Raw genomic sequence first — 12535 nt, 5'->3', positions numbered from 1 at the left:
GAAACTTCTTTTATTACTGTACCAAAACCAAGCTAAAAAGTCAGTTCAGCTTTCCTAGGTATTGAGGTACTCCTTCCTTCCTTGCTTATTCCGAACACTGAATATAGTATTTGCATGCCGAATTATAATTAATTTTCTATCAGTCTACTTTCTTGTAAATAGCAAATATCTTATTTGCATCAGGTATTGAAACATAACTGAATGAAAAATAAATGAAAGAAAAAGAAATTTTTACTGAGAAAATAGAAAATATTACATGAGGTCTTCTGAGAGTTCACATTTCTATATTAAAATGTCATAATGTTATTTTTTATATAATTTTGTCTTGTAGCCTACTTAGGATTGTGCTTTTTTCCTTCCTAAATAAGGGACTGAGAAAATAAAACACTACTAATGGGGAGAAAAATTTTATTCTTAGTATATATAAATCTGTAACCTCTGACATCAAGCAACTCCATCTGTTCTTTCTCAGTGTTTTTTTTTTTTTCCTCAAAATTTTGTATATAGCAATTGCATCTAATTATCTGGCTTACTAAATTAGGAGGAGAAAACCAAAAGGCAGAGATGGTCTCTACAGATAAACAAAAAGTAATTATCTACAATTTATTTATTGCTTTATATTTTTTTGCATAAGGGGATATAATACAGAAATTCCAAAAAAAATACATGGTGAGTTAAAAATTAGTAGATGGCCAAAGGAAAGTAAGATCAGAAGTTATTACATAAGGGCTTCTTTTTAACTTTTTTAATGAGTCTACTATTTTACAAGAAATTTTCTTTTTCATAGATGTCTGTAAAATAAAAATAACAGAAGAAATAAAGCAGCAAATGATTCCTGGTAACAAAGAGAATAGAGACTTCTAATTCTTTTAGGTATTACTGTTAAAAATCTATATGCTTAATACTGCTTGTGAAATTTCTTTGCATCCTAAATCTCAGCTTGAAGTCAGTGAGCCATGAAATAGAACCTTGGAGAATTCTTGCCATACAATGGCATGATGGTCTTAACACAGGTTTCATTCCTTTTGCGACAGACTATCAATGTGTTTAATAAATCAGCTGCTTTGAATAAAGTGTACTGCTAAAATACTACATCACAGATTAAAACAGGATAGAAAAATATATATAAAGAGTTAAAAAGTTACCTGCAAGAAATACTGTTTTTTACTATAGTACTTTAACACAAATGTATTTTGCTTAATAAATATATTTACGTAGTTATAAGAGTAAATATGGCCTTGACCATACCTTTTTTAATATGGAGATGTTCCTATAAAGATTTACAAATATTTCATTTTATCATCTAATACTCTTCCAATATGCAGAAAGTATTAATCTCTTACTATATTAAAGTTGAAACACAGAAACCTGGTAGTTACTGATGAAGATTACAAAGTTTGACAATGTTTACTCAATATAGGTATTTTTAATTCCAATCTATAAGACAAACTAGAACAAAAAATATTGATCATAGTAGCTTCTTAATTTTGAAGCCATAAAGCAATTGGGTAATTGAATAAATGCAAGCAAGAAATAGGCTACAGATATGCACAATTCCATGTAGGCACCCAAGTGTGTGTGGTTGACGGTGGAAGGACTAAAAATCGTCAGTGTTGCTCATTGTGTTTCAGACAGTGTTTTGTTCCCCTGCAATATAAAATGGAGTCTTAAAACTGTTCAAGCTCCATTTCCAAGGTCAAGCCTTCAGAAGACTCAAACATCAGTGTTCCTTCAAACTAGTTGTTTACCCAACAGGAGCTTCTATATTCAGTTTGTTTTTAATTAGACACTTGAACCTTACCTCTTCCCTATCCTGATGTCTTTTTCTTGACCCTTCTACCTCCAAACCATAAATTCTACTGTATTATCTGTCTGATTCATTGCACTTAGTCTAGTATGTTTCAAAGAGATTTCTAACTATCCTATATCTTTCTTTTCTGACTGATCAAAATATTTAATCCCTTAAACATAATGTACTAAGATAATGTTTTCCATCTTGCTTTACATATTATAAAATACTTTTTTCTCCCCATTAAAATCCCATGAGAGAAACCATACAAACTCTGTAAAAACTCTACCCAGAGAAAATCAATGCACAACAAAAGCTATACTTTGAAATTCAATAGCCAGGGAAAGAGAAAATTATAGCCTGTTAATGATTCAGAATAAAAACAAAAATTATATTGTAATAAGTAATCAGCATAGAAATTAGGAAATTAGTCACATAATAAAGTTTAAACTTTAATGTCTCTTACAGTCTTGATATTTATTATCAGAAAAAAAAAATTAAGTAGATAGCACACACTGTAGCTTGTCTATTTCAATCCATCAATATTTTAAAGGATACTCAGTACCAGAATAATGTGTGACTCTGCCACGAATTGAGCCTGGCTGCTTCCATGAATGTAGCTCTATAAAACAAAATAAGACAAAGAAGCAAAAATTACAATCTGGGGAAAACCATATTTTTTGGTAGTTTTTAAAAAATTTTGTAGTCTTATTTATGTCATGAAGATAAAAAATGGAAAACTCTATGAAGCTGTTTATAATTCTTTTACATAAAATAATTATTAACTGTAAATAAGAGATGAAAATATTGGTGGTTGATATTGTAAACTGTAGAAAGCAACTTACTATCAAAGTAAATTTAACTGATGAAAAAACATACACATGATGTAATGATTTTTCGAGTTACTGCAAAATGTACTTGATAGCATATGGTACAGATTAGAACTAAGTGTGCCAATTCTTCATCCTTTAAAACAAACCAAAAATGAACCATCAGACGTTAAACCGCTCTTTTCCTCATTGTCATCGTTTTTAAAATAAGGATATAACTATATAAATGTATTCACATCCTTAGAGCATTTTAATTGACTTTTGCAAGATATAATTATGAAAATAATTTTTACCTCAATGAGAAATGTAGTTTTCCATAGCTAGTAATACCTGTATTAGTTGATACCAATTATAGAAAATATGACACAATTCTCCATTTAGTATATTTTGCTTCTAAAAAAACTGACCCTCACAGTATTTCAAATATTGATCTCTCTATGAAAATTACTTGCTATACAGTTGCTTTAAATAATAGTCCTTTTCTGTTTAAAAAAATTCTAGAGAAAAAAATAATACCTATGATATAAAAATGTCCTCAATTTGACATTATCTATTGTAATATCTCTATATGGAGATAAGTACAGCTTTGAAAATCACAATACTTAGTTGCTAGCTAATCATTTAAGGTTTTTAACATTAGCAATGAATGAAAATAGTGTAGGCAAAACAACATAAACACTATAAGCTATGTCCGATATCACTTAAAGTCAGGTTAGAAACTAAGACCCTCAGTCAGAAATAAAGGTTTTATTATTCTAATAATTATACCAGCAAGGATATTAGTAAATACAACCATGCCAAGTACTAGTAACAACAGTACCATTTATTCTTATTTTCTGTAAGACACTTAAATGTTTTATATGCAATATCTAATTTAATTCTAATAATCCTTCAAGGTAGGTATTTCTATTACAGCCATTTTATAGATATGGTAACTGAAGTTTTAGAGATGTGAAGGTACTTGCCCAATTTTCACATCTAGTATATGTAAATGCTGGGGTTTGAAATCAAGTCTCTTTAATTTCAGATCCTGAGCTCTTATTCTATATACTACCTTGTTATTTACTGGACATTTGATCCGATGCTTCATATACATTATCCCATCGTATCTTAACAACCACACAAAATTATTATCATGTTGTCTTCCAAGTGAGAAAGCTGGGACTTAGAGAAATTAACTAATTTGCTTAACATGCAAAATTAGTAATTGGTGAAATATGGACTGAAACCTAGGTCTGACGACCTCCAGGGTATGCGCCTTTTCCACCATATTATAGACACTTATCAGAAGGAAGTAAATCAAGCGAAACATTTTGTAAAAGCTTTACATGGCAATCACATAATTAAATGTTGACCATTAAAGTAAGTCAACATTTATATGACTAAATTATTTGAATATAATAATACTGAACAGTATGCCTAGATTTATATAATGACTACAGAGTAGTATGTCTATATTAGAATCACAAATTTAGAGAAGCAAGCTTGGAAGCTAAGCAGGGTCTGGCAGGGTTAGTACTTGGATGGGAGACCATCTAAGAAGACCAGGTGCTAGAGGCAATAAATAAATAAATGAATAAAAATTAAAATTAAAAAAATAGAGAAGTAAGAAATTCAGACATTTTCTATGTGAGTGGTTTCAAAACTTTTTGGTTTAAGTAACTGAATCTTCTCTGGTCAAAGTTACCAACAGACTTCCACATTTCAAATCCAGTCAATGGTCATATCTTAGTCCTGTTTGATCGATCTGAAGACTGCTGCATGTGATCACTCTCTCCTTTTTTATAACATTTTCTTCACTTGACTTCTAGGTTGCCACTCTGGATTCTCCTGCTTTACTGGCTCCTCTTCCTCAGGCCCTGTGGCTGTTCCCTCTCATTATCCTATCTAAATTCTGGAGTAACTCAGAGCTACATAGACTTAAGCTTCTTCTCTATATTTAACCTTCCTAGGTGTTCTCATCCAATCCCATGACCTTAATTATCATTTCTATACTGATGATTCCTACATTTATTTCTCCAGCACAGTCATTTTAGACATGTATTGGTCTGATATGTATCCACCTCCACTTGTAATCTAATAGTCATTAACAGACTCCACTTGGAAGTATAAAACTCAAAATGGTCAAAATAAACTTATGATGTGCTTCTCTAACTCAGAAAGAGCAATTTAATTTTTCCAGTTATTTAGGCCAAAACCTGGGACTCGGTCTTTTCTCTCCTTCCCATATCACCAATCACTGAGAAAATACTTTCAAAATCCATTCCAAATTTAACCACTTGTTACCACTTCTAGGAGGCCCTAGCAAAGAAGCCTGATTGATTATATCATATTACCGTCTGGTCCAAGTAGTTATCTCTTGCTTAGATTATTGTAATAGCCTCCTTTGTTCTCCCCTCTGCTACCCTATAGTCTAATTATCAGACTAATCCTGTTAAAGCTAATCAGATTCTATCATTACATTATGGGAACCCTTCAATTCTTTCTCAAATATGTTAGAAAAATATTCAATCTATTATTTGCTTCCTTAAAATGCCAAAGAACCTACATATCTCTATCTAATTAAAAACAAACAAACAAACAACAGCTAACTTAAAAAATTCTGCACTTGGTCCTCAGAGGCTTATTTTACTGCAACAAATCTGTAACACTTGTGATTTACTTTTTGTATATATGAGGCAGTATGCCGTAAATGCTCATAGACAATCCCTAATCTGCTACTTGCTAGTTGTGTTATCGTGAACAAATTACTTAACCTCAAATATCTCATGCTTCATAGAAATAGGAAAATATTCCTCAAAATACTGTCCTAAAAATCAAATAAGATAGCCATGTTAAGTCATTAGTACAGTACCTATGGTAATCAAAAATAATCAAGGAAAAATCGTTTTAAAGTCTCTATTCCAAAACAATTTTTTATCTTTTAAACATTAGATGAGCATACTTAAATGCCATTCAGAAATTAACTTTATTGTCACAGGTGAATTTATTGTGTTGAAATGATATAAAGATGATATTCAGGAACCTGTACTAACATTTGACTTTTGTCTATCTTCTTTAGTTATCAAAATCACTTTAAGACCAGATACTACAAAAGACTTCAGGATTTAATAAACTAAAATTCATTTAATTTTTATTGAACAATTATTATGTACCAGGTGCTGATTTAGGCAATGAGGATCCAGTGTAACAAAAACAACAAAAAAACAACTTCAAAAACTATGTTCTCATGAGTTTACACATTCAAACTTTGAGAACATATTTTGTCTACCAAGCTGTGACATATATTTTTGGCAAATATTGAAAGCCAATACAAGCAAACACAAGCAGAAAATGACAAATAAGCATTCCAGAGGTCTTAAGCACTGATCCTAGGAAAGAATCTTTCACTTTAAGCAGCCATATAAAGCAATGCAATGATTTAATTAAGACAGAACTAAGGTTCACAATTTTAAGCTTTTCTTAAAATTCTGTATTTAACTGATGCATGTAATTTCAAAATTCCTTATAGAAGTAATAAGTAATGAATTCCTTTATAGCTTTAGCATGATGTTCATTTATATTCTTTCCCTCTCTCATTTTCACTAATTTTGATAAGAGATTTTAGTAGTTAATGATAATTTAATCCTAAATATATATTTAACTTGCATTTGTAACCATAATGCATTTGCAGATCTGATGACTAGTCAAGAAGAAAATTTGAATGTCCTTTGATAGTAGATACATATCTGTTTTTTTTCCAGGAAGACAAATAATTTGACAAACCATTAATATAAATGTTCCTCTTTTGTCCGGTCCACTGAACACTTTTTAGGGCATATGAACCAAAATCAAAAAGAATTATTCGTAAATACTACTTTATCAGAAAGTGCATTACCATGACTTAAAAGCCAATTTTATTCAGAAAATTAGATGATTTGAAGTTTGCATAGCATAATATAAATGAAATGAATAATTAACTCTTAATTTGAAGTAACATACTTGAAAATAAAAATTAGTGTATTTTGTTTAATACAGTAGTTCTAATACCTCTTATATAATAGCATCAGAAAAGAAAATGAATGTGAAACTAAATAAAGTATATGCTAGTAGATAAAAGAAACCTCATTCCCTTTAATTTATTCCTAAATTCTTGGAAGGTAATATCAGTCATTATGTTCTGCTTTTTCAATATTATTTTAATTATGTTGGTAGTGAGTAATCATTAAGGAATCCTTTCATGCACTTATCGTTTTGAAAATAATAATGGCTGAAAAGGCAGCCATCGTAATGTAAAGCACACTGAACTTAAGAGTTGAGAGTCTCAGTTTCTACTGATAAAATCTATTCAATTTAAGAAACTAGATGTTAATCTTGGTCAGTCCAGTCACTTGGGTCTCAGCTTCCTAAACTATGAAATAAAGACACAAATGGATTTTATCACAAAAATTGGGTAGTATAATAGTTTATAAAATGAATTTCAATTGAAATGCCTGAGTTGGTATCCCTATCCTGGATCTGCCACAAATGTGACCTTGAACATGGTTTAACTGTATAATAAAATTTTTAAAAATTGTGAGAAGTGAATTAGGTAATACACGTAAAATACTTAGTATCAGGTCTAAAATCCAAAAGCTGTCAATAAATGTTATCTATCATTATCATCACTACTATCTGAGAGTCAAATGAATTTTAAAATTTTACTCTAATTTAGTCATGTGACTCAAAGATGAGCATAACATCTATAAAGTTTATGCCTTCTGTTAATAACAGATGATGTCTGGGTTAAATTCTTCTGCCAAAGAATAATTTTTTAAAATTTCTTATTCAAGTCTCTTATACTAAGCTGATATTAAAATTATCATCCTCGGAGCAAAAGCATTATATAAACAAACAACCTGTTTGATGAACCCTAACAAAGACTTTTAGTTAAATGTGCGTTGGAGCAAAACCAAATATTAACATAAATAAGTGAAGTACAAAATGTTTTTCAGTAACACACATAAGCCAGGAAATAACTCTTTTGAAGACAATAATACACGAGATTTGAATTAGTTATTTCTCTCTCATTCACTGACAAAATATATACTGGCATCTATTTGCTGTGCCATACGTTTCTTACTAGAAAAAAAAAAAGTGTGCTTAGCCAATCTAGAGAGATAAGTGGTTTCAATCATTTTAAAAACTGCAACTTATTTAACAATAATCACTTATGACACCAAGAACAATGCAAATGAAACTAGGATTAGATATTGTTGGATGTAACCAAATAATCTGTTTTAGTTCAAGGCCTTTTGGGCCCTTCTTTCTTTTGAAATTATATAATTACAAAATGAACCAAGAGCTTGTCAGCAGCCAGAAGAAATACTGCTGTTATTATCTTTCACTTTCTACAGGCATTCTTTCTGCCCAATCTTTTCATGCAGTTTGACTCAAATCAGTATGAAATGACATATACTTTTTCTTTCTATCCATTTTCCTTCACCTTGTTTGCATACACCACGAAAAATTACCTATGCGAATCCTTTTAGCTTTTTTTTATCCCTAATTTACTGGCTCCCAGTACAAGGAAAATAGACACTTGAAATTTAAGAAAATCTTTTAAGTGATAATCTCCCAATCATCTAGCATGATTCTTCTTTGCAAAAGTATTGCAATAGCAAAAATAAATAAATAAAAATAAATAAAAAAAAAAAAAAAAAAAAAAAAAAACCCTTGGTGCTTTAAGATTTGCCAGTAGACTAGCCACTGCTTTCCTGATTATAGCATCTATAAAATAAGGGATCTACTTTTTGTGTATAACAGAATCAGTCTTTTTTTTTTTTTTTTTTTTTTTTTTGGCCACGTAATTCCAAGCACATATGTTAAATTAGTAGGATTATAGTAGTTATGCCCTAGTCTCAAGTCTTTGTGTCCTAAGGTACCCAGCACACTGAAATGAAATAATCTTTATTTCCTTTCAGCTTCTTTCTGGGAATATTAATGTCCAGGAAAGGATTCTTTTGAACTGTTGAGATACATTATCTTATTTAGTGCTAAAATTAATAGAGATACTTAAAGGCCTCTTATGATCTTCCCATTGTATGATTCTATAATCCTGCTTAAGTTGGAACCAATCGATGGGGTCGTTATTAAAAACAAAGTGTGGGAGAAGGCAGGCAGGCTTCTGTTGTGCTAATGGCAAAACAAGTATCCTGGGTCACCACTGCTCCTGAACAAAACTAGCTGAAATCCCAAGGTACTTATCTCTCTGACATTCTAATAAAAGAATTCTCCATTTCTTCATAGTTATACATTTTTAGCTCTTTCCTTAGGGGTCGTTTTATTCATCAACCTACATCAGCTTCTCTGAGTTAGCACTAGTTCTTGCTAAACTGCTAAACCAAATGGCATAAGTGATACAGATCATATAATAGCTAAGCCACGTCCTTCTGAATTTCCCTGAAAGAAGAGATGTTAATAGGTACTATCTACATCCAGGTGGCAAAGATTGCCACTGTTTGATTTCCCCACAGGCTACACATATCTCATGCTTGAAATTCCTAAGTACTTCATTAAATATTTGGCTTAAACTAAAAAATGATTATAATAGACATAAAACAGTTCATGATAAATCTGATTGCTTCCCACTCAAATTATTTTGTCTCTGTCAGCTGTTAGCAATAAGCCACTGCTCTCTTGTTAACTGCAGTTTTAGGACATCTTTTAGCCTTATTCCAGTTGAACTTATTGTTCTGGTCATACTCCAAAAAGGATTTCTTCAATTTTTCTTATCCTACTTGAGGTTAAAAGATTGACCACTCAACCTAAGTCAGTAATTCTCAAAAAACGTGTGTGCATGAAATTCTCCAGAGATATTTGTTTAAAAAAACATTCTTAGACCCCAGGTATGAAGATTCTAATACAACAGGTCTGTGGTAGCACCAGAAATTTACAGTTTATTAGCTGAAAGCCATTTCTTTATATCTATATTTTATAAGAGGTTGTGTGGGAAGAGGGGAATCCTGTAAAAGCTGTCAGACAGACTATGTATTCAGAAAAAAAGCATCTAACTAGTAAAAAGTTGGTTTTTAAAAAATAGAAAAAATTGCTATTTCAAATGTAGAAGTTTAGAGCTCTATAGATGGAAGCCTATAATAAGAATGCTGGCTCCACATTTAACCCAAGCAACAGAAGAAACTACATGAGGTTTATCAGGCAGGTGAGCAACAAATAATAACACAACGAATGTCTAAAACCTCAAGCATCCCTACTATGAGAGATTCTGTAGAGTACTATAAGATAGATGGTAAAACTTACAGAGAGTCAAAAACTGAGCTTACTAGAAATGAAAGAAGAACCAAGTGTGCTATCCAGGCCATGAAGCAGTTGACAGTTTCTGGATATTGTCATGTTCGCAGGCTATGTAGGGTGTGCTCGGTCTTATTTATGCCCTTTTCCACAAAAGTTGTCAGCCCTGATAATACAGTGAAGAAATCTCTTACCTTATGAGTTTTACCTGAATTAGTGTCAATAAGACTGGCAATCCATGTATTATAAATAGGGAAAAAAGTGAATTAGAACAACAAAAAAACCTCACAATCTCCGATCAGTATTAAGGGAATCTTAAGAAGAATATGCTAAAATAGTCAATAATAACTGTCCCTCCCTAGAAGGTCAGCTAATAAGCACAAAGAATGTAGGGCAGATACATTCCTGGGATAATATAAAACAACCTTAAGCCCCAGACACGAGTAAGACACATCCAGGGGATAAACTGTGTTTGGAGAAGCATCTTTTTTTTTTTTTTTTTCTTTTGCATCTTTTACTTTTTGAATAAATCTGGTAATATGGCCAATGAAAGAGAGAGCTTCTCACATCTACTCTATTTTCAAAATGTTAAGAAAATAAAAATACAACATAATAAGAACTTCTTCCAAGTCTACAGCCAAAATTTAAAAGGTTGTATGACTCACCTTCTAAGTAATTTTAGTAATTCATTTTTGTTGATAACAACACATTTCTAGACTTATTATAGATTTTATTTTATTCAATAACAAAAGAATACTTGAAATACACAGTATAATTACTCATACGATTTTCTTTTCTAACTAAAATAATAAAAAGTTCGAAATTAAAAGTCATTATATTCTACAGCATTTTAGCACCCAACTCAATAGCTTTAAATGTGAGAAATACCGAATATGTAAATTTATAATGCGAAAGCTTTGGAAGCTCTGTCACATCAGGTATATGTAAAAAGTATAATATAATCAAAATGAGTGGGGTTTTTTTGGTCCTCTTTAATTTTAACTTCAGGGGAAAAAACAAACATCAAGAAAGATTAATATTCTTATGTCATTATTATAAATCTAGATCTAAAATGCAGAACAAGAACAAAAATAATGCAGCTTAAAATTTAAATCATACTCTGTCAAAAATAAAATCATTCATTTCATAGCACCAAATTTTTACACTTGTGTTTGGTCTAAGAAGTGCATTAAGAATAAAATTTTTCTGTAATTCTATAATTCATTTGCCTGGTACAAATCATTTTTTGTTACTTATGGGCTATTAGGTGATAAAAAAGATGTTATTAAGCAAACTTATAAAATGCATTTAAACAAAAAATAAACATCACTCTTTTGAAGTATAGTCTGTCTCTAGCATTTCTTTTTTTGGTGTATCTGTAAAAACAGATGCCAATATCTCCAATTCTCAGTAAAAGCTATAATTCTATATATGTAAACATATTCACATAGATGACAAATACCCTGGGTGACCAGGCAATTATTCCTTAATAAAAAACCTTTTAGCATATCCATTTGATCATCCTCTTATCATTATTTGTACTTTGTATTTATTCATGTCACTGCCTAATCGATTGCAATATGAGGAAAATATTGCTGTCTGAGTCCCATTACATCATGCTGGACGATCTGCTATGACAGTTTTTCTAATCCAGTTCTTCACACAGCTTTAGTTTACATCCTTAAAACTTCTTATATATTGTCTTATGACACTTTTTCTAAAGTTTACCTAATGCCAATTGCATTACAAGTCCAGTGTCATCTATTTTCTCCATATGTCCAGGACCACTGCATTCTGATGAGCAAGTCTAGAAGATCACTGCCTCTAAATCTTTGACATCAGACTTCATCTTGACATTTGATGTGAAATATAGTACGATAGTATGATAAATAAAACCTGTCTGACAAATAAAAATGATACTGATAAGGATTTAGATATTAGACCCATATAACACAGTTGACAGTACCATGGCTTTGCAGGCCTTGAGAATGGGTTTGTTTGTGTTTGTTTATTTATGGTGACATTGGTTAATGAAATCCAGTAAGTTTCAGGTGTACAATTCAACAGTAAAGCATATATATTGCATTGTGTGTACACCACCCATAGGTAGATTTCTTTCTGTCACCACATATTTGACCCTTTTTACCTCATCTCCCATCCCCCTCCCCACCTACCTTCTGGTAACCACTAGCCTATTATTCATGTCTGTCTGTCCTGTTTATTTGTTGCTTTTAGGCTACTATTCCACATATAGGTGATCTCATGTGGTTTTCAACATTTTCTGTCTGCCTTATTTTACGTAGCATGATTATCTCGAAGTCCATCCGTGTTGTCACAAATGGCAATATTTCATCTCTTCTAATGGCTGAATAATATTCCATTGTATATATGTGCCACAGCTTCTTTATCCAATCATCTATCATAGGAAACTTCGGTTGCTTCCACATCCTGGCCACTGTGAATAATACTGCTATGAACATCGGTGTGCAATTATCTTTTTCATATATGTTCTCAAGTCTTCGGTATAAATACCCAGTAGAGGGATTGCTGGATCATATGGTAGATCAATTCTTAGTTTTCTGAGGAACCTCCATACTGTTTTCATAGTGGCTGTACCAATTTGCAGTCCCACCAAGCAGTATATGAG

General features: G+C 31.4%; 1 protein-coding gene across 3 annotated transcripts in view; it reads right to left on the bottom strand.

Moving 5' to 3' along the window:
* The window catches only part of TUSC3 (tumor suppressor candidate 3), a 151864-nt gene that overhangs the window by 27848 nt on the left and 111481 nt on the right, over positions 1–12535 (bottom strand). For all 3 annotated transcript variants that reach the window (XM_016129725.2, XM_016129734.2, XM_016129745.2), the window contains exon 7: positions 2348–2411. In XM_016129725.2, coding sequence (XP_015985211.1) covers positions 2348–2411 — 64 coding nt within the window. The remainder of the gene's footprint in view (positions 1–2347; positions 2412–12535) is intronic.

Source organism: Rousettus aegyptiacus, unplaced genomic scaffold (assembly GCF_014176215.1).
Source record: "Rousettus aegyptiacus isolate mRouAeg1 unplaced genomic scaffold, mRouAeg1.p scaffold_m13_p_11, whole genome shotgun sequence".
Taxonomy (NCBI): Eukaryota; Metazoa; Chordata; class Mammalia; order Chiroptera; family Pteropodidae; genus Rousettus; species Rousettus aegyptiacus.
This window is presented reverse-complemented; position numbering and strand designations above follow the sequence as displayed.